Source organism: Pipistrellus kuhlii, unplaced genomic scaffold (genome assembly GCF_014108245.1).
Source record: "Pipistrellus kuhlii isolate mPipKuh1 unplaced genomic scaffold, mPipKuh1.p scaffold_m20_p_64, whole genome shotgun sequence".
Taxonomy (NCBI): domain Eukaryota; kingdom Metazoa; phylum Chordata; class Mammalia; order Chiroptera; family Vespertilionidae; genus Pipistrellus; species Pipistrellus kuhlii.
The window spans coordinates 503,945-525,861 of record NW_023425567.1 but is presented as its reverse complement, the minus strand read 5'-3'; the positions used below and the strand labels follow the sequence as shown (position 1 = coordinate 525,861).

General features: G+C 71.3%; 1 protein-coding gene across 3 annotated transcripts in view; it reads right to left on the bottom strand.

The window, feature by feature from the left end:
• The window catches only part of WNT7B (Wnt family member 7B), a 44,445-nt gene extending 25,224 nt beyond the window's left edge, over window positions 1-19,221 (bottom strand). Inside the window, exons 1-2 of one of the 3 annotated variants that reach the window (XM_045575088.1) lie at window positions 19,064-19,221; window positions 18,868-18,945 (exon numbers count right to left, since the gene is read on the bottom strand). In XM_045575088.1, the coding sequence (XP_045431044.1) occupies window positions 18,868-18,938 (71 nt within the window). In that variant the 5' untranslated portion in view covers window positions 18,939-18,945; window positions 19,064-19,221. Of the gene's footprint in view, window positions 1-15,625; window positions 15,818-18,867; window positions 18,946-19,063 lie in introns of those variants that run through there. The other 2 variants (XM_036420266.2, XM_036420264.2) reach the window with 2 other exon arrangements.
• Window positions 19,222-21,917: the final 2,696 nt, after the last annotated feature.

The window sequence follows — 21,917 nt, the reverse complement described above, 5'->3', positions numbered from 1 at the left end:
CTCCGCTCCGCCTGCAGCCACGTTTCTGCCACGCTGCCCAGAGGCCCGGAGAGGCTGGGTCAGCGTGGAACGCAGGTGTCACGCCCTGCCCCCGGCGCTGGGCACCTGCAAATGCAAATTAACCCACCATGTTTGTTCGGTTAATTTGCATGCTCACTCCTGATTGGCTGGTGGGTGTTGCGAAAGCACGGTCAATTTGTATCTTTCTCTTTTATTAGTGCAGATACTGGTGTATATACATACACATATATACAGGCACCACTTAGAATCACAGGAGCATGGATAATCAGATACGATTAGTACCTCAGAAATTACTTCAAAACAGTCTTCCTTAGACTTAGAGTTTCGTCCTCAACATCCTTAGATTCTCCTGCTCTGAGCCTCGGCCGCTCCTGGCAGGGGGAGCCCTGCCATAACCCTGTCACTGGGTGCAGCCTGGAGCTGTGAGAGGCCAGGGGACCCGCTGTAGCCACACAGCCGGGCCGAGAGCTGTCTCCGCTGCCAGACAGCGCTGTGGCCCCAAGCACTGTGTGTAGTAGGTGCCTTACAAACACAAGAGGTCGGCTAGGAATGGAAGCCACACCCCCTTCCCATCCCGGACAGCTGACCTGCTCCCCGCCCGGCGGGTGTCCTCCGGGCACTCCTGAGCTCGTCCGGGGCTGTGGACGGTCACTGCTGGCCTTGGAGGCCGGAGCAGCTGCGGCCGCCATCACCCTCTCCCCACAGCCCCGTGCCTGCGGGCTGGCCACTCCCTCGCAGGCAGGCCTGGCCCTGCCGCACCCGGGACTGTGGGCAAGTCCTGGGTGAGCCCACACTCTTCCTTCCGCCTGGGAGGGAGGGACGGCTGATAAGGCCGGGCTGGCTGTCCTCAGGGAGCCATTGGCGTGGGATGGGGATAAAAATACCTCACAACCAGATAGCCGGTTGCCAGGTGGAGGCGGGCAGAGCAGGCACATCCTGGGGTGACTGGCCTCGGGGTGCGGCACGCCCTGGCGCGCTCATCACGCCTCCAGAGAGGGGGCTGGCTCTCCCCCAAAGTGGGGAGAACCTCGGGGCCCCTCCCGCCTGCGGCTGCCCGCTCGGGTGCTGGAGCTGCTGGCCAGGACACCCGAGGGCCGGGCACCCGGGAGGCAGCAGCTGACGTTTCCGTGGAAAATTCTGCTTTGGGCTCACCCCTGCCCTGCTCAGAGCCTCGGGGCACGGAAGGGGACACAGCTGAGCGTCCGAAACGTCCCTCGCTCCCGGCCAGGGCCAGTCAGAGAAGGGGTTCGGGTTCGGGGGCCGGCAGACAAGCAGCTCTGTCCCCTGGGAACTGGGGTCAGGACGCCAGTCTCAGGCCGGAGGTGGTGAGGCCAGCAGCGGGCCTGGCGCGGCTTTAGGTGGGCTTCCTGCAAGGAGGGCACAACAGAAGGAAGGAAGATGCCGAAACCGGTGTGGCTCAGTGGATAGAGCGTTGGCCTGCGGACTGAAAGGTCCCGGGTTCAATTCCGGTCAAGGGCATGTACCTTGGTTGCAGGCACATCCCCAGTAGGAGGTGTGCAGGAGGAAGCTGATCGACGATTCTCTCTCATCGATGTTTCTAGCTCTCTGTCCCTCTCCCTTCCTCTCTGTGATGAATCAATAAAATATATATTTTTTAAAATGAAGGAAGATCCCCAAAGCGTCCCAGTGGGGGAGGGGGCCATGCCGGGTGACAGGTGGGTGCAGAGTGGTCGGCAAGGACATGAGCAGGCCCCGCCTCCCCACCTGGCCCCCGGGAAATGAGAGCATATGCCCCACGGCCACCATGGCCGGAGACCTGGCTCTGCCTCTTCTGAGCTGGAGGCCTCAGGCAAGTTTCTGGCCCTCCGTGCCTCAGTTTCCCCATCTGTGAAATGGAGCAGATGCGGGCCTGCCGCCCCACACTGCTGCCAGAGGACAGGATTGGAAGCACTCAGCACTCTGTAGCCAGCCTGTGGCCAGGGGTCACCGGTGGGGCTGCATTCACCTCGGGGCCTGAGCCGGGGCCCATTGCTGAGGTCATTCCGTGAGCCATGTGGGGGCCGGGGAGCGTCCATCCGCAGCTCTGGAGCCAGCGGTGCCCTCCAGGCGGTCCACGTGGGATCCGCTCCCAACCCACATCTAGCTCCAGATGGAGGCCACACCCTGAGGAGGTGAGCTCTGTGTCACCACAGCCACACAAGCCAGAACCGCCCTGCAGGGTCACCCCGGAGAAGGACAGATACACTGTGACACGTCCACACCGTGGAGACATGGCCACACCGTGGAGACACGTCCACACCGTGGAGACACGTCCACACCGTGGAGACACTTACACGTCCACACCGTGGGGACACGTCCACACCATGGGGACACGTCCACACCCTGGGGACACGTTCACGCAGTGGGGACACGTCCACACCATGGGGACACGTCCACACCTGGGGACACGTCCACACCCTGGGGACACGTCCACACCTGGGGACACGTCCACACCCTGGGGACACGTCCACACCCTGGGGACACGTCCACACCTGGGGACACGTCCACACCCTGGGGACACGTTCATGCCGTGGGGACACGTCCACACCGTGGGGACACGTTCACACTGTGGGGCACGTCCACACTGTGGGGACACGTTGGGCACGTCCACACCATAGGGGCACGTCCACACCATGACACGTCCACACCTGGGGGCACATCCACACCATAGGGGCACGTTCACACCCTGGGGGCACGTTCACACTATGGGGCACGTCCACACCGTGGGGACACGTTCACACCGTGGGGACACGTCCACACCGTGGGGCACGTTCACACCTGGGGACATGTCCACACCCTGGGGACACGTCCACACCCTGGGGACACATCCACACCATAGGGGCACGTTCACACCCTGGGGACACGTCCACACCGTGGAGACACGTTCACACCATGACACGTCCACACCTGGGGGCACATCCACACCGTGGAGACACGTTCACACCATGACACGTCCACACCTGGGGGCACGTGTCCCCAGGTGTGGACGTGTCCCCAGGGTGTGGACGTGTCCCCAGGTGTGGACATGTCCCCAGGTGTGAACGTGCCCCACGGTGTGAACGTGCCCCACGGTGTGGACGTGCCCCATGGTGGGAGTCCACGTGGGAGACCCTCCCAGCCACACTGAGCCGGAGGAGCCAGACGGGACAGGCTGCAGAGCAGGCCCAGCTCCCCTGGAGACAGCACTCAGACCGGTCCCCATGGGTGGGAGGCACCCCTGGGAGGGCTGGAGCCTGCAGAGTTCCGGAACATTCTCTGTCCCCGCTGGTCACGATCACACAGGAGCCCACAGAGTGCAGCACACGCCCCACCGTTCTCTCACGACCTCAGCGAGCACCTCACGTGGCTGCACACACAGGCCAGGCCGGCGGACGGGGCGGGCGAGCCCCAGGGCTTCTGACAAAGACTCGCGTCCGGAAGACGAGGTGAACAGGAAAACCATCGCCACGGGCCTGTCTGTGTGTGCCCACCCGGGGCTGCCCCTGCAGGAGTGCACCCCAACCCAGGCTCTCAGACACCCGGACGCAGAGGCCTCCCCCCCACCCCGCCTGGACGTCACGGAGGTGCCGCCCACCCCCAGGCTCGCGGCTCTGTGAACCCGAGTGAAGGGACAGGCCGCGCAGGGGCTGGGGGCCGGGAGGACGGACAGCAGAGCCTGGGGTGAGGCCTTCCCCATGGGTGACAGGCTGGCCTGGCCCAGCCCGCAGGGCCCGTGGCTGGGGACACGCCCGGGGTCGCTCGGGGAGCAGGACGGCCAGCGAGGCCACCTCCGGGGGACGGGCAGGTGGCCGCCCGGGCCGTCCGGCCGCCCCACCTTCACTGCGGTCACAAAGGCCGCTGTACCCCCACTTCCCCCGAGGGCCTCAGCACCCAGGCCCTTCCCCTGGCCTGGGAGGGGCCCTGGGCACAAGCCCCGTCCCCCCCCTCAGGGCAGCCCACCAGCCCCTGCCCTCTGGCCGCACCGCTCACGCCCAGCCTGCCCTCCCCGCCGGCAGGACAGCGGCCGGGGCCCTGGGCAGCAGCCAGCCTGGCCCAGGGCTGCCTTATCGCCCTCCTGCCCACAGCGCTGGCGGCGGCTCAGCGGGGTTCCCAGGCCGACGGACACGGCCTCACAGACCCCCTCTCCCCCGGGGACCCTCCTCGGAGGCCGGGGAGAAGGGCCCGTGCTGGACCCCTCGGGGCAGGCTGGCACCCCTGCCGGGGGCTCCTGGGCCAGGGATCCCCAGGCCCAGCACCCAGCGGGCCCGAGCTGGCCTCGGACCCGAGTCCCACCCCAGCCCCAGCTGCTTGCGAGAGGGGTGCACTGGCCAAGCTGGGCCCAGCCCCAGCCTCCTTCCGGCCCCTCCCCTGGCGCCGCCGCCGCCCGCTGCCCCCGCTGCTCCAGCCCCGGCTCTGCCCGGAGCCTGCAGTCCTTCCTCCTGGGCATCGTCGGCGAAGTATTTGAGGAATGTTCTAACGATCTGCCATCAGCCAGGGAGGCGAGCGGTCCACTTGTCCAGGAAGTGTTCGCAATACCTCCCCCCTGCCCTGCCCCGCCCCGCCCGCCCGCGGCCATGTCCTGCCGCGCCCGCAGGTGCAGGGCGGCCAGCCCTCCCGCCGCAGGGTCCCGCCTGCCCCTGGGGAGAGCACGGCTCCCACCCCAGGCCTGGGCCGGCAGCAGACCCGCCCCGTGGGTCAGAACCAGAGAGGGCGGCGGGGGGGGCCCTGCAGCCCCCCGGCCTCTGCGATGAGCGGAGAGAGGGGGGCAGAAGGTCGGAGCCGGGGGCTGGTGCAGGGCCCGGCGCTCACGCTGCCCGGTGCCTGGACCTCCGAGTGCATCCTCGCCGCCCTCCCCCAGGGGCTCAGGGCCCAGCTCAAGGCACGGGCGTGGGGACATCCGGAGTTGGGAGGGCCACACGGGGCTGTTCCCAGCAAGTCTCGGTTTTCTCACCTGATCACAGGGACCCATCAGCCCTCCCTTCCCTGGCCTGGGCCCTGCAAGGAGTGGGGGACGTGAGGATGGCCAGCAAGCCCTGGCCCCCGGCCCTCGGCCCGTCCCCTCATCCCTGTCCCGGCCCTCAGCCTGTCCCCTCATCCCCCCTCCCGGCCCTCAGCCGGTCCCCTCATCCACCCCCCCCCCGGCCCTCAGCCTGTCCCCTCACCCCCCCCCCGGCCCTCGGCCCGTCCCCTCATTCCCCCCCCCCCCCCCGGCCCTCGGCCTGTCCCCTCATCCCCCCTCCCGGCCCTCAGCCGGTCCCTTCATCCCCCCCCGCAGCTCTCGGCTGTCCCCTCATCCCCTCCCAACCCCCCGCCAGAGGCCCACTGTGCTGAGTGGCATCCCCGCCCCACTCCCCCCTCCCCCCGCCCGGCTCCTCAGAAGAGGCCCCCGCCTGCCTCCAGATGAGGAAACCGAGGTGTAGGGCACCCCGGCCGCGGGCATCGGGTGCTGGGCAGGGACGAGGGAGTCCCTGGAGGAGGCACAGGGAGGCCTGGCGGCAGGAAGAGGTGCCGCTGGGCCAGGCGCCCCCCTCTGCCCCGCCCCTGGGGCCTCAGTTTCCCATCTCACAGTGAGCTGTGTGCTACAGTCCGGCCTGGGATCCTGCGCTCCTTCTGCTCTGGCCTCAGTGTGCCCGTCTGTCCCTGGGGAGAGCAGTCCTGCCCCGGGGGCGGGTGCCCTGCCCGCAGGCTCCCTTTCCAGGCCGCTGCCCGCAGTGTCCCGGGAAGAGAGCGGGGCGTCCGCCCTCACCCCCGCCCGCCCTCCCCTCAGAGCTGGCCTGCCTGGCCTGGCACCTGGACTCCGCCCGGAGAGAGCCAGGCAGGCTGGGCACAGGCACAGGCCGGCCGCGAGCAGGGGCGTGGCGGGGCTGAGGCAGGAGGTGGGCGAGGACAGCCAGGGCCTCCGAGCCCTGAGCAGCCAGCCCTAACCCTGCGGCATCAGAACCTCACCCCTCACTGGGACCCCAACACGCTGACCCTGACCTCAGAAACGCCCGGACTCTGCTGGGCATCCGGGGCCACTGTGAATGCCTGGGCTCAGGCCAGAGGGCCTGGCACTCCCCCTCGGAGGTCCCGCCCCCTCCCACAGCCAGGCCACGCTCCAGGCCTGCTCCTGCCTCCCCCAACAGCCAGCCTGCTCCTCTCCCCTGCCCTCCACCCCTCCGCCTGCTCCTCTCTCCTACTCCCCCCTCCCCGCCTGCTCCTCTCCCCTGCCCCCCTCCACCCCTCCGCCTGCTCCTCTCTCCTACTCCCCCCTCCCCGCCTGCTCCTCTCCCCTGCTCTCCACCCCTCCGCCTGCTCCTCTCTCCTACTCCCCCCTCCCCGCCTGCTCCTCTCCCCTGCTCTCCACCCCTCCGCCTGCTCCTCTCTCCTGCCCCCCTCCCCGCCTGCTCCTCTCCCCTGCTCTCCACCCCTCCGCCTGCTCCTCTCTCCTACTCCCCCCTCCCAGCCTGCTCCTCTCCCCTGCCCCCCTCCACCCCTCCGCCTGCTCCTCTCTCCTACTCCCCCCTCCCAGCCTGCTCCTCTCCCCTGCCCCCCTCCACCCCTCCGCCTGCTCCTCTCCCCTGCCCCCCTCCCAGCCTGCTCCTCTCCCCTGCCCCCCTCCACCCCTCCGCCTGCTCCTCTCCCCTGCCCTCCACCCCTCCGCCTGCTCCTCTCCCCTGCCCCCCTCCACCCCTCCGCCTGCTCCTCTCCCCTGCCCCCCTCCCCGCCTGCTCCTCTCCCCTGCCCTCCACCCCTCCGCCTGCTCCTCTCTCCTACTCCCCCCTCCCCGCCTGCTCCTCTCCCCTGCCCCCCTCCACCCCTCCGCCTGCTCCTCTCTCCTACTCCCCCCTCCCAGCCTGCTCCTCTCCCCTGCTCTCCACCCCTCCGCCTGCTCCTCTCTCCTACTCCCCCCTCCCAGCCTGCTCCTCTCCCCTGCCCCCCTCCACCCCTCCGCCTGCTCCTCTCTCCTGCCCCCCTCCCAGCCTGCTCCTCTCCCCTGCCCCCCCTCCCAGTCTGCTCCTCTCCCCTGCCCCCCTCCCAGCCTGCTCCTCTCCCCTGCCCCCTCCCAGCCTGCTCCTCTCTCCTGCCCCCCTCCCAGCCTGCTCCTCTCCCCTGCCCCCCTCCCAGCCTGCTCCTCTCCCCTGCCCCCGTCCCAGCCTGCTCCTCTCCCCTGCCCCCTCCACCCCTCCGCCTGCTCCTCTCTCCTGCCCCCGTCCCAGCCTGCTCCTCTCCCCTGCCCCCCTCCACCCCTCCGCCTGCTCCTCTCTCCTGCCCCCCTCCCAGCCTGCTCCTCTCCCCTGCCCCCCTCCCAGTCTGCTCCTCTCCCCTGCCCCCCTCCCAGCCTGCTCCTCTCCCCTGCCCCCTCCCAGCCTGCTCCTCTCTCCTGCCCCCCTCCCAGCCTGCTCCTCTCCCCTGCCCCCCTCCCAGCCTGCTCCTCTCCCCTGCCCCCGTCCCAGCCTGCTCCTCTCCCCTGCCCCCTCCACCCCTCCGCCTGCTCCTCTCTCCTACTCCCCCCTCCCAGCCTGCTCCTCTCCCCTGCTCTCCACCCCTCCGCCTGCTCCTCTCTCCTCCTCCCCCCTCCCCGCCTGCTCCTCTCCCCTGCCCCCCTCCACCCCTCCGCCTGCTCCTCTCTCCTGCCCCCCTCCCAGCCTGCTCCTCTCCCCTGCCCCCCTCCCAGCCTGCTCCTCTCCCCTGCCCCCCTCCCAGCCTGCTCCTCTCCCCTGCCCCCTCCCAGCCTGCTCCTCTCTCCTGCCCCCCTCCCAGCCTGCTCCTCTCCCCTGCCCCCCTCCCAGCCTGCTCCTCTCCCCTGCCCCCCTCCCAGCCTGCTCCTCTCCCCTGCCCCCTCCACCCCTCCGCCTGCTCCTCTCTCCTGCCCCCGTCCCAGCCTGCTCCTCTCCCCTGCCCCCTCCCAGCCTGCTCCTCTCTCCTGCCCCCCTCCCAGCCTGCTCCTCTCCCCTGCCCCCTCCCAGCCTGCTCCTCTCTCCTGCCCCCCTCCCAGCCTGCTCCTCTCCCCTGCCCCCTCCCAGCCTGCTCCGCAGGGTCAGCGTCACCTGCTCCAGCCCTGACCCGGGCTGGGCCCCACCTTCCCGGCCTCTCTCCTGGTCCCGGACAGAAGGGACGGGGGCCGCCATCCGGAGGCGGTGGGAGCTGAGCCTGAGCAGGGTGACCCTGCCTGGCCCCGGCACTGGGTGACCGGGATGGCCGACCTGCAGCCTCAGGACAGACTGGACGCCACGAGGGCGGGCGGGAGGGAAGGCACTGGCCAGATCCTGGCCACAGGCACCTCTGGGCCGCCCAGGCCTCGCCGCCCGGCTGCTCAGGCCGTGGTCTGAGGCGGGTTGGGGGGCAGCAGAGGGAGCAGTGACCTCTGCGAGGACCGTGGGGCAGGTCACGTCCTGAGGGTCCCCCGCTGGGAACAGATGAAGGCGGGGCCTGCGTGGGCCACGCAGTGCTCAGAGCAGGATGAGCCCAGTTCCCACCACAGGCCTGGGTCCCAACCCCCCTCAGCTCCACGGCCCTGCACTCAGAGCTGGGAGCTCCCATCTGGCCCCGGCACCCCCTGGCTCAGCCCCTCCCCGGCCCTTTCCAAGCAGCCCGGGCCCTGGGCACTTCCCAGGAGAATCTCTGGCCCGGACCTCTCCAGCGACCATTCTATCCTGGCTGCCTCGCGGGGCGGGGCGCTCACCACCCCGGAGCAGCCTGCTCCACCCTGGGCACCGGTGTGGCCACCCGAACCACGTGGTGGGCGCTTAGGGCAGCCGCTTGAATACCCCCCTTCAGCTCAGCCATCCCTCCCCGGCCTCCCCGCTGCACCCCTCAGAGGAGGCACAGTGTCTGGTCCAAGGCCAGGCAACCACCTGGCAGGGGTTCGGCCTCACAGCCAAGGGCAGGGCAGCCCTGGGCCTTCCCTGCTTCCTGCTTCCTCAGCGCTGGCCGCCCTCCCCCCCTTCCCCTGCAGAAATCTCCACCCTGGAAGGCAGCCGGGGAGGGGAGGGAAGGGCAGGGGAGGGGAGGGCGATCCCCGGTCGCTCTGGGCTGGCACTCGGCCTTGGCTGCAAACCTGGCTCTCAGCACCGCCCTCGGAGGGCCGGGAACCACCCGGGGTGGGGGGCTGAAGCTAGACACACAGGGGACTTCCCTGCAGTCACTACACCTCGCACCGCCTGGCCCGATGTCCCGCGTGGCCCGGCGTCCAGCCGCACGCCTCAGGGCTGCCGCCCACCCGCAGTGAGGCTAGCAGGGCGCTGGCAGGGGGGCAGGCGGCAGGCGGCAGGTGGCAGGTGGGAGAGGCCAGGAGCCCCAGCCTCTCACAGCCCTCGCCCAGCCCAGCCCAGCCCCAGGTCCAGAGGGCAGGGCCAGATCCTGCTGGAGGCAATGGCCCCGCCCTGAAGCCCCCTCCCTCTGAGCCCAGCCCAGGAGCGGCCCCTCGCCGACCCCAGGATAAAGCTGTCCATCCTGCCCCGCTCAACATCTTCCTGCCCTCAGCCCCAGGTCCGGCCAACTGCCCCCACCACCGCACCCTCACCGCCCACCGCCCACCACCCACCGCCCACCGCCCACCGCCCACCTCCCACCACCCACCGCGCCCTCACCGCCCACCGCCCACCACCCACTGCGCCCTCACCGCCCACCGCGCCCTCCACCCACCGCCCACCTCCCACCGCCCACCGCGCCCTCCACCCACCTCCCACCGCCCACTGCGCCCTCACCGCCCACCGCCCACCACCCACTGCGCCCTCACCGCCCACCGGGCCCTCCACCCACTGCCCACCGCGCCCTCACCACCCACCGCCCACCGCCCACCGCACCCTCACCACCCACCGCCACCGCCCACTGCGCCCTCACCGCCCACCATCTCCGCCCACCGCCCACCGCCTACCGTGCCTTCACCAGCCACCGCCACCGCCCACTCCACTCAACTGGCTGCTACCCAGCCCGTCACCCAGCTCTCTGCCGGGAATGCCACCCTTCTCTCCAGCACTTTCTCTTCTTTTAAACCACACGTGTCAAACACAAGGCCCGAGGGCCAAATCCGTCCCGCCAGGCCTTGCAATGTGGCCCGCACCGCGCTGTCATCACTGCACTCCGCTGCGTTTCCATCACAATGACAGTTTATGACTGTTCAGTAAACCATTTGGCCCGAGATTTAGGCTGGATTTTAGATTTTGGCCCCTTCTCTGATTGAGTTCGACACCCCTATTTTAAACATTTTTATTGATGTCAGAGGAAGGGAGAGAGAGAGAGAGAAACATCCATGATGAGAGAGAATCCTGGATCGGCGGCCTCCTGCCCGCCCCACACGGGGGATCAAGCCCACAATCCGGGCCTGTGCCCTGACCAGGGATCGAACCGTGACCTCCTGGTTCATAGGTGGATGCTCAGCCCCGGAGCCACGCCGGCGAGGCCAGCACGTCTTTAGGACCAGGTCAGAGGTCAGCTTCCAGGAGAAGGCCCCCTGCCCGCCCTCACGCGTGGGAAGGGAGAGGCGCTGCCCAGAGCCACCTGCGCGCTCTGCCACCGCGTGGTTCACCGGCACTGGCCGAGCCCCCATCCGTGGACCGCAGAGCCAGTGCCCCGTCCGCCCGGGGCAAGCAGTGCTCTGGAGGAACCCAGCTCAGAGGGGAGGGGTCTTCAATGCTTTACCGTCGGACGGCGTGGGCCCCAGCCGCAGCTCCGACCTCGGCGCCCGCCCCGTGGTCCAGCGCCTGCTCCCGGGGGTGAGCTGGGCCGCCACCCCCTCCCAGGCCCGGCCCTCCCGGCAGCAGGACCAGCAGTGCACTGTGGGGGGCGCATCCGGAAAGTGAGGGGCCCTCGGGGGTCCTGGGGACGGAGCCAGGGAAGGCTAAGGCTCCTCCTGGCCAGCGGATGCCCGGCCGGGAGCTGCTTGCTGGGAGGGCAGTGGGCAGGCTCAGGTCACACCCAGTGCCAGTGTCTGCCCGGCACAGTCCCAGGCGGAGCCCTCCCGGCACCCAGGCCGCAGAGGCCACCTGCTACGCGGGGCTCCCGGCTGAGGCTGCGGGCGCCCCGGGCTCAGCAGCCTTCTCCGCGGAGTGGGCCCAGCACCCGCGCGGCCACGGTGCAGCCGGCCCGTGAGGAGGCTGCCTCCCGGCACGGCCCCTCCCCGGCACCCGGCATCCCACCGGCACCCGGCACCCTCCCGGCCAGAGAGCTCACCACCTCCGCTCCGGCCGGGGCTCCCCCTTAGGGCAGGACGGGAGGGGCTGGCCGGGAGGGTCCTGTGCTGGGGACAGGGTAGACAGACAGGGAAGAGCGAGCACACCTGTGCCCACCCCCACCGCCCAGCCCGCGCCAGGGAAGGAGGACAAACGGAGGTTTTGTCCTTGGCCCGCGGGCGGCCGCTCCACACAATGACCCTTTCATCGGCCGAGGGAGCCCTGGGCCGGGGTTTCATCTGACAAGGGAGGGCGCCCGGCCTGTCCCCTCGCCGCCCCGCCGGGGGAGTGAGGGGGAGCCCTGAGCAAGCTGGACCGAGGCGTGGAGAACGGAGGCCCCGAGCCGGCCGGAGCCCCGCCCGCTGCCCCTGCTCCTCCGGGAGAGGCGGAGGGCCAGGGCCTGCCACAGGCTCGCTCTGGGCGTCCCCATCCTGAGCTCCATCTCCTCCCCTCGCCTCCGCTGCCACAGCCTCCACCCAGAGCACGGGCCCAGGTCCCGCTGCGGCTCTGGGCTCCTCAGGGCTGCTGAGGCTCGGGGACAGGCTGGGTGCAGGGGTGGGCGGGACTTGCTGGGCCTATGTCCCCGGGGAGCTCAGGGCAGAAACCATGTGCCCACGGGGCCCCACACGCCTCCCCCCCAGCACCTCCGCCGGCTGCCAGGCTTCCCCGGAGGCCCCAGACCCCGCGCTCCTCTCTCTGTCGGACCCACAGGGGACACTCCCTCACAGCTGCTCCCTGGGCGGCTCGGGAGAAGGCCTCTCTGCTGGACGCAGGCACAGTCTGACGCCCTCCGCCAGGTGCTGCGAGGCGCCCACGAGACACCACGTGTTGTGGTTCCTCCTAAGGGTCTCGCTCACGGTCCTGTGTGGTCTGGGCAGCTCCTGCCCATCTTTCCAAACCCCCAGTCTCGGTGTCACCTCCTCCCGGAAGCCCTCCGAGAGCTCACCACTCTCCTCTGAACACACTCCTCGGAGCTGGGGCCGAGCCCACTTCCGAGCGCTTACTGTGTGCGTGCAATGCCGCCGAGCACACCCCTGCCCGGGCTGGCTGGACGCTCACGCCCAGGCCGGAGGTGTGAGTCCCCATGGTCCCCTTGTGTGGAGGACACAGCCGAGGCTCCAGGACTCCCAGGCGGGACCGGGGGCGTGGGGACAGGGTCTGGATTGCCACCTGGCCCCCGGCCTCGGAGCCCTCACGGGAAACCTGAGGAGAGAGGGGCCGCCCTCCGGTGGCCTCGGCACCGCTCAGAGCCAGTGCGGCCCAGGAAGCCTCGAGGAGCCCTCCGCACACACAGAGGTCAAAGGGCGTCCTCCCAGAACACAGTGCGCCCCCCCAAACGCACTGCACCCCCTAACCAGCGCAGGATGAGTCTCACATGACTTGTTGGGTTCTCTGATGGGTCCCTGAGCTGGGGGTCCGGGGGGTAAGATGCTGTCAGCTCCCCGCCCACCCGCCCAGCTGCTCACACTGGGAGCCGTGGCACGGGCCTGCCCTGTGTGTGCGAAGGAGGCCTCTCCCTCCCCGGCGGCCGACGGAGGCTGAGGCCCAGAGAGGCCCTGGGCCCAGCCAAGGCCACACAGCACAGCGCCTCCAGCCCCCTCCCCACAGGCCAGTCAGCAGGGAAGCTGCTCCTCCAGGGCGACCTGTCCGCGCCCCGGCCTGGCCCCGCTCTGCCCCCACACGGGCTGTGATGCTGCGGAGGGGACCTGATTCACCCCCCCCCCGGGTCCTGCCCACAGGGCTTCTGAGCTGCGGTGGGCATCACCATAAGCCACAGCGGCCGAGCCAGGAAGAGACCAGCCGGGCTGGGCAGTGGTGAGCGCCCCCACCCCGCACAGCCAGGTGGTCGGTGAGTAACCGCCCTGTCACTCATGACTCACCCGGCTCCCCGGAGCAGGCGGTCACCGCGAGGCTGCTCCCGGAAGACCGGGGATCGCCAGCCAACCCCCACGGGGGAGGGGGCAGCCGGGCCGGAAGGGCCTGCCAGCACAGAGTCAGCTCAGCCCTGGCACCAGGCCCCCGCCAGGCCCCCAGACCAGCTGACCTGGCACCACCGCGGCCTCTTGGCCTGGGGCCCCCCACCTGCCTCCCCGCCCTCGCTGACCCGCGGAGGGGAGGGCGTGGCGGGCCCAGCTCAGCACCAGGCCTGGGGGCGGGGCGGGGCGGGGGGGGGGGGGTCAGGGCCCTTCCAGGCCAACACACCCGTCGGACCCAATCAGCACAGGGCCCAGGCATGCATCTGGGATTCGCTGAGCACCGACCACAGCCAGGGACAGGGAGCTGGGACAGCAGCCAGATGGAGGGCAGGATCAGCTGTCCGCCACTGTGCGACCCCAGCCATGGGGGGCCTCCTGGAAAGTTCTCTGGGGAAGAAAGAAGCCTGTGCCCGAGGCCCCTCCTGCCTGGGCATCCTCAGATGCCCAGCTTCCCAACGGTCCCTTGATCGGCGCCCAGCTTCCCAACGGTCCCTTGAGCCCAGTTCTCCGGGCTTGTTGGCGCTGGAGGCTCACCTGCCTGCGGGCATCAGCTCAGCCTGGTCTCTCACCACTGCACTGCCCTGCTCCCGCCCATGGCACCATCGCATACACCAGGCCGTGCCCACCCACACGGGCGGGATGCCCAGAGATGCTCCAGCCGCCCCCCTCCCCCCTGTCCTGGGAACATCTGAGCTCCTCTGCCCGGGAAAGGCAGGCTCAGCACCCCCCCGCCCCGCCCCCAGGCCTGGGCTGCAGCTCAGGCTGGCGGGCGGCTGGGCCCGGCTGCTGGAGGCAGGCAGGGCAGGGGGCAGTGCCCGCTCCAGACCCCAGTGCCAGCCCAGGAACACTTGGGAAAGCTGCTGCTGTAGGAGAATTCCGCCAACCAAGCGGGCAGCATGCACGGTGGAGAGAGCCCATGTGGGCACAGAGGGTGGCCACTGCGGACCCGGATTTGGGGGCCAAACCCCCAGGAAAGCCTGGGGTCTGCGGAGGCCGACTGGCCGCCACCTGCCCCACAGCCCTCTGCTGCGGCCCCGCCCCCCGGCTCTGAGCCCCCGGCCCCCCTCCTGCCTCAGAGCTCACTGCCCCCCAGGAGCCAGGGCAGAGCGGCTCTCAGGCAGCGCAACTGTGGGTCCCCAGATTGGAGGCTGAGGTGCGGGGTTTTGGGGAGGGGGGCTGCTGTCCGCCACCCCTAGACCTCTGAGACCCTGAGGCCGGGATCCAGGGCCGCTGAGCTGGTCGGTGTCCCGGGAGCCCCGGCAGCAGGACCCTCAGGCGGTCCCGCCCGCCCCGCGCCTGCCGGCCGCCCGCTCCCCCACCCGGCGAAGCGTCCGCAGCGGCTGCTCTCCGCGCCCGGACCTTGTAATTATGTCCCACAGCCCGGCAGACCGCGGCCTCGCAGCATCTGGCTGTGGTTGCGAACTTTTGTTTCAAGATGCGCGACTATTTATAGCAGGAAAACTGGTAGGATAGTAATTTCCTAGGGGCTGGAGGAGGAATTGGCTGTGTCGCTATTAGAAGGGGGTGGGGGCGGCCGTTCATTAGAACCGCGCGGGCCGCTGGGGGAGGGGCGCGCAGGGCGGGAAGGCCGCGGTAGGCGACCCCGGACGTGGCCCGCGTGTAAAGGAGGGGGCGGGGGAGGGGAGGGGGGAGGGAGGAGGGGGAGAGGGAGGAGGGCGGACGGGCGGGAGCCGCGCGCTGGCTCTGAGGTTTAATCAGTAGCATCCAGCTTAAATTCCCCCAAACGGCGGTTCCATAAATCAAACTTCTTTTCAAATCGGAGGCCAGAGCATATGCGTCCCATTAGGAACCCAGCGGAGCCACCACCGCTGCGCCAACGTGCCCCTCGGCTCCCCGGCCGGCCTGCCCGCCCGGACCGCCCGGCCGGGGCCCCGATCGCTGGCCCACGCTCTGTGAAGCTGCCCGGGCCGGACCCGGCTCCCCTCAGCGGGAGCTGCACACGCTCCCTCTGCTCCCCTCAACCCCAGGTGCAGGGAGGGCAGGGAGGGGCCGCCCCGGGGGAAGGAGGAGAAGCCGCAGACTCCGGGCACCGCGGAGCTCTGCCTGCGGGGAGGGCGTGCACGTGTGCGCCCAGGCCCCGCCGGGGAGTAGGTGCGTGCTGGGACGCTCTCCAATGTGGCACCCGGTGAGGGCCCCATGGGTGTCTGTGGGGAGGGAGGGGGACAGCTGGTCCAGGACCGGCTGGGGGTGCAGGGCACCTCTGCCCGCCCGGAGCCCTCCGGCCCTGGGCGGTGCCTGCAGCCTGGCCTCTGGCCTCTGGAAGCCACCTTTCCTCCCACCGACCCGAAGCCACCGTATCTGCCTGGCAAGCTCCCTCCCCGCCCCGCCCTCCACCTCGGGGCTCAGGCCGGCCAGCCCCCCCAAAGCACCCCTACTTTGGCGCATGCTGGGCACCGGTGCCCCCCGGCTCCCCGCTCCCTCCCCGGGGCTCCGCACTGGGGGGGAGCCCCGCCTGGGGAGGAGAGGGGCACTCACAGGTAGCTGCCGCTGGACAGGAGCAGCAGGATCTGCGGGCAGTACGCGGACAGCAGCGCGCGGCGCGGCGACAGCAGCAGCATGGTGGGCCGGCCGCGGCGGGCTGGGCCGGCCCCGCGGGCAGGGCGCCTGGGCCGGGGGCGGCGGGCTGGGCCCTCCCCGCGGTGGGGCGGCGGCGGCGGCGGGCGCTAGGGACCCCGGCGAGCGGGTCCCTGCGCGGTGGTGGCCGGAGCCCCGCCGCCAGGGCTGCGCATGGCCCGGGGCGGCGCGGGGCGGGTGGGGCCGCAGGGGGTGCGGGAGCCTCAGCCGCCGACCCGACCTCCGTCCGTCCGTGGGTGGGTCGGAACCGGCTCTGTCACTCGCGCGGCCTCACGTCTCCGAGCCTCCCGAGGCCCCGCTGCCATTGGCCGCGCCTCCCGCGGGCGGTGTTAAAGGGGAGGCTGACCGCGCGGGAGCCGCCCCCGGGCCTGCCCGGCCCGCCCTGGCCCGGACCCCGTCCCGCAACCGGGCGCCGCGGGCGCTGGCGGCCTGAGGGCGCACCTGGGGCAGCCGGGCGGCCTGGGGGCGGGGCCCGGGGGCAGCTCGGGCTGCGGAACGGTGTGTGCGGGCCGGCGTGTGGCTGCATGTGCGGCCGCGGCGGGGGCGCAGGTGCGCACAGAGGCCCCGGGCCGCGCGCCCTCCGGGCTGAGCCTGGCTGCGGGTCCCGGGAGCCCCGCTGTGGGTCCCGCCCGCCCGCACGCTCCGCTCCCGCCAACCAGGCCCCCGCAGGGCTCACCTGTGCACATGCGCACTGGCCTCTGCAGGGTGGGCCTGAGTCTCTTGGGGGAGGATGACAGGGGAGCACACCCAGCAGGTGCATAGAGCCCCCCCCCCCCCCCGCTCCCCTCACCCCCCTGCTGTCTCTGAGGGGACGGTGCAGTGAGTGTGAGTGATCCTCCCAGGGATTCCCTTTCAGCCCGAACAGGCTGAGCTCCACCTGCCATTGTCTGCCCAGCCTGGCTGCCCCGAGTCTGTGAGCTGGGTGAGGGCACCAAGCAGGCAGGTGACCAGGAAGCAGAGGCCTCGGCAGCATGGCGGGGGGGGGGGGGGGGTAGGTTCCAGTCCTGCCCTCGGCCTCGCCCTCCACGGAGACCACCCCACACCGGAGGGGCCCGCCCCTCCTCTCCATTCTTTGGGGTCCAGGGCGCTCAGGCCCCTTTGCCTCTCCGGCCCCAAGGCCAGGAGGCGGCCTGGAGCAGGGCTGGGCTTGGGACTCCACGGCCCTGTCCTGGGGACAGAGGGGACTCAGACCTGGGCCTCTTTGGGGCTGGATCTCCAGGCTGCTCAGTGCCCCGCTGAGAAACAGGGACTCCCCAACAACGATGCTTTAGAATTGTGCAAACCCAGGGACATCTGGCCTGGGGACCCCCATCCCAAGGGATTAAGGGCCTAGTTCTCCGTTTCTGCTGGCCGGGACCCCCCCAGGGGCTGAGACCTCACTGGCTGAGGGCCATGGGGGGTGTCTGTGTGTGCACAGTGTGGGCAGGCAGGCTGTGATCATGGAACATCCCCCTCTCACACTGGTACCCTCTTGCACTCGGGTTCTGAGGCGCAGGCCGCGCTGTGAGGTCCCGCTCGGCATTAACAATAAGAGAGGCTGTTCCGGTGTGAGGGGACCCCCCCAATCCCACACAGAGGCCCCCAGAACTAACCGTCACAGCACCCAGGAAAGGAGGCGACACTGCTACCCCATTTTTAAGATGAGAGCAGGTGGTCCGGGCAGTTATAGAGCTCATCCTAAGCCCCTGGAGGAGGGGTGTGGGGCACTGCCCCCAACTTCCACCCCGACGCACAGTCCTATTTGCAGCAGGGCCAGGAGGCTCATGGCAGGAGGCGGGGGCAGGAGGCTCGTGGCAGGGGGCGGGGGCAGGAGGCTCATGGGGGCCGCCCTGGGCACCCAGGCTGGGCACTGGGGGGGGGGGGGTCTCACAGAGCCCTTCCTGGGAGCGCTCTCAGGGCTCCCGTGGGGGAAGGGGTGCTGGGAAGGGTGCCCCTCGGAGGCCAGAGTCAGTTGCTCCCGCGCCCCTCACTCTCCTGGCTGGGTGTTTGAACCCTTCACTGCGGAGCGCCAGGGAGGGCGCGGCCTGGTGCTGAGCAGATGCTGCGGGCCTCCTTGGGGTGCCCATTACTTTGGGGGGCACAGAGAGAGTAACCGCAGGGGCCGCTGCAGAGTCCAGGAAGCGGTCTCCCTCCCTACCGCCCACCCCGCACCCTCAGCAGGCTCCCTGCGAACTGGCACCTCCAAAAACACACGCAGACCCAGGGCAACACGGCGGCCAGGACAGCGGCTCCTGTCCTCCCGGCCTCAGTTTCCCCCCCACCCCCCGTGAGGGGCCGGAGGGGCCGTGGGCGAGGGCTCTCCTCGGGGGAAGCCGCGTCTCCGCCCGGCACCGGCACCGGCACCGGTGGGCCGGGCCTCCCTCCGGGGTCGCAGCTTCGCCCCGCGGGGACCGGCCTCGGGCTCCGGTGCGCACAGTAGGCACGCGGGGCCGGGGCGCGGGCCGGGCCCCCGGGGAGTGAGCGCACCGCTCCCCGCCCCCCTCAGCGGGCCGAGCCGGAGGCCGCCCGGGGAGAGCGCAGCCCAACAGGTAGGGACTCGGCGCTTCAGGAATGTGGAAATACGACTCGGAGCCACCGCCGCGCGCGGCCCGCCGGGCGCCCGCCGCCCGCCGCCCCGGGGAGCGGGGAGAGGGCCGCCCGGCCCGGGGCGGGGGCGCGGAGCCTGACCGGCCCGGCGCCGGACCGGTTGTCAAGGTGATTTCAACACGTCCCTCCCGGTGATGGATAGGGACCGGGCATGGCGGGGCACCGGCCTGCGTCCCCCCCCCCCCCCGCCCCGAGCCGGGGCCTCCGAACCGCCCGGCGCGCCCCCGCCCCCCGCCCCGCGCGCCTCCGGGCGGCGAGCGCTCGGCCGGGCTCCGCGCCCAGCGCAGCCGGGGGAGGCAGGGCGGTCCGCCCGGGGCCGGCGCCCAGCAGGTGAAGCACGCGGGGCGCTCGCCGCTACCCGCCGCTGCCCGGGGCCGCCTCTCCCACCCTCGGGCCCGGGCGCCCCTCGCGGGACCCGCGCTCGGGGTCCGGCTGCGCCCCGCGCGGCGTGGGCGGGAGCCAGCGCCCGCGGCCGGAGCTGGGAGCCGCGCGCGGCCACGCGGGGCCCAGCTTCCCTCCCGGGAGGAGACCCCGGAGGCGGCCCGCCCCGCACTCACCCGAGCTTCACGTAGAGGACGCCGAAGCAGAGGAACACGTAGAAGAGCCACTCGCGGGAGTTTCTGTGCATGATCCGGCGCGGGGGGATCCGGCGCGGGGGGATCCGGCGCGGGGGGATCCGGCGCGGGGGGATCCGGCGCGGGGGGATCCGGCGCGGGGGGATCCGGCGCGGGGGGATCCGGCGCGGGGGGATCCGGCGGGGGGCTGCGCCATAGACCGCGGCGCGGCGGGCGCGGGGCGGGGCGGGGGCCGCTCAGCCGGCGCTGCGGCCCCGGCGGCGGGCGAGGCGCGGGCGCGGGGCGCGCGCGGCCACCATGGTGAGCGGGGCGCCGCCGCCGGCCGGGGCGGGGGGCCTGGGCTGGGCGGAGCGGCCGGAGCCCGGAGCACCGGGGGCACCGGGCCGGGCGGGCGCGGCGGGCGGGCGGCGCTGGTGTCCGGGCGCAGCGCCTGGGCCGTGCGCCTCGCCGAGCGCCGCGGCCAATGTGCCCGCACTTGTCGGCTCCCAGGTGACGCGGCCCCGGAGCCGCAGGGAGCGAGCGCCCAGGTAGGACCCGCCTCCCGCCCGCCTCCTCCTCGCCGCTCTCTGCGCGCTCCCTCCCCCTCCGGCTCCCCCTCCCTTTCCCCTCCTCCCTCCCCGTGACACACAGGCGCACCCACCCTCCCGGCGCCCTCCCCGCCCGGCGGCCGGGCTGGGGGGTGCGGGGGGCGGCTCGGAGGAGACACCTGCGCGGGGCCGCTCCGCCCGCGGGGAGGGTGGGTGGGGCGGGATGGACAGTGCGGATCGGGCGGCCACTGAGCCTAGTGTCTGAGGAGGGGGAGGGAGAGACCACCCAGCCATCCCTGGTCTGGCGCTCCCCCCCCCCCCCCCCAGCACCGGGTCCCGGCCACCCCCTGCGCCCGCAGCCAGGCCCGGGTCCGATCTCCCGCCCCAGCACCTGTCACACTGCTGCCTCCCGGCGGCGGGAAGGGACGGCGGCCCGGCCAGATGGGGGGGCGGGGGGGCGGGCGCTCAGGGGACCCGCCAGCCCTTCTCTGAGTTTCCCAGGACCCAGACCAGTGCAGGACATGGGGCACCTCCCAGACTCGGAGGGGACTCCAGGCTTCAGGGGTCCCTGCCTCCCCTCCCAGCCTGGCCCCTCTGGTCTTGGGGTCCCCTGTGCTGGGCGGGAGGTCAGGCCGGCGGGGGTGTCAGGCACTGCTTGGCTGAAACCCGGGCTGTTGGGGGCGGGGGGGGGGCGCAGGGACAGCGACCAGGAGCCTAACCTCAGGCCTGGAGGCCCCTCTCCCGCTCCGGGGCGAGTGGATGGAACTGGGGAGCTCAGTCCCCAGGACCAGCCGGGACCCAGACTCGCCAGAGTGGGATATTGGGGGGCGGAGGGGGGCGTTGCTGCAGTCACCCTGGGTCCCCCCCAGCCGAGCTCAGGACGGGCCTGGAGCTCAGAGCCGCCCGCCCCCTGGGCCCCCGCCGCCCCCGGCCCTGATCCCCTTAATCCTGCAAATCCCTGGACCTTTGCGGTGACCCGGGCGGCCGTTCCGGCCCCTGGACCAGGGCGGGGGACGCTGCAGCTGCGCAGAGCCCGCGGGACGCCGTTCCCGGACTCAGGGGAGCTGGAGACAATCGCAGGCGGGGAAACTGAGGCACAGAACTACGTGCAACGGCCATAGCCGCCTCACCCCGTGTCCCCTGCGGAACCGAGGGCTGAGCTCTGAGACTGGAGGGTCCGGGCCAGGCCCTGGGGGTCCGCAGCCCCAGAGGGTCGGCGGGGAAGGGAGCGGCGGAGGAGCTGGAACCCGCGGGCCGATGCTGCCCCCTGGCGGCCGCTGCGGGCTCAGGCGCGGGGCGCGGGCCGCCCAGCCTCCCGGGCGGGGACGTGCAGGCGGGCGGTGTCCCCACCCAGGACCGCGTCCGCGGGCCCCGGCGCCCCGCCGCCATCGCCCTCCGCCTCCCCCGTCCCCCGTCTCCCCGCTCGCTAACGGGGCGGATCCTCGGGAGCCGGGGGTCTGCGGCGCGGCCTGGAGAACCGCGCAGGGGCCCCTCCCGCCGCCGGCCTGAGCCAGCCCAGCCCGGGGTGCAGGGACCCCATCGCCCACCCGTGTCCCCTCCTGATCCTGGAGGGTCGGGGCCGGGAGGCCAGAGGTTACGGTCCGCGGGCGGGACGCCGGGGTCGGCTCACTCTCTCAGTTACGCAGTGTCCTGCTGCCCCCTGCCGGCGGCGGGAGGGAACGGCGCCGGGTCCGAGCTCCCGCTCCAGCACCTGTCAGCACTGCTACCTCCCGGCCGGCCGGAAGGGGCAGGCAAGCCCGGCAAGATTGTGGGGGGCTCCGGGGACCCGCCGGAGCCCGTTTCTAAGTTTTTCATAATCCAGGCGATTGGAGGACAACTCAGGAGACCTGCTCCCACCCGGGCTGTTCTCCTCCGGCGTTTGTGCACACATACATGCACACACATATGCACACATATACGCACATACATGCACAGATACATGCATACATGCAGGGAGCAGACACAGCTGCCTATGTTCCCAGGGCTGAATCCAGGGCTGCATGACCCCACCTGTCCTTCCTCCCAAACGGGACTGAGCAGGAGGGGCTGGTGTGGGTTACGGTGGGAAGGATCGGGTGGAAAGAGGTAGAGGGGACCAAGGATGGGGCTCCGGTTCCCGCCACATAAGGAGACAAGCCAATGCCCAAAGGCGGAAGTCTTCAAAGTGAGGGCACCCTAGGGCCCCGGGTGGGTGTTAGGCACCTTTGGACCCAGCGGGGCAAAGTTCTCACCGTCTGCAGCTCGTGTTTTCTCGTCTCCGTGCGAGGGGACGGTAACCCTGCAGCCCGGGCTTCAGGCAGAGGGACGAGCTGACTGCACAAAAGCCACGGGCAGAGGGCGGGCAGGCGGGCCCAGCCTGTCCCTCCTCTGCCCCCTCACAGGCCCTGTCCTCTCCTCTCTGTCGCCTGGTCCTCCTTCTTGTCACTTGGACACATGGAGCTAGCTCCTGCCCCCGCCCTTGCACACGTTGTCCCTCCCAGTGCAGTGCTCCGTCCCTGTTCTGTG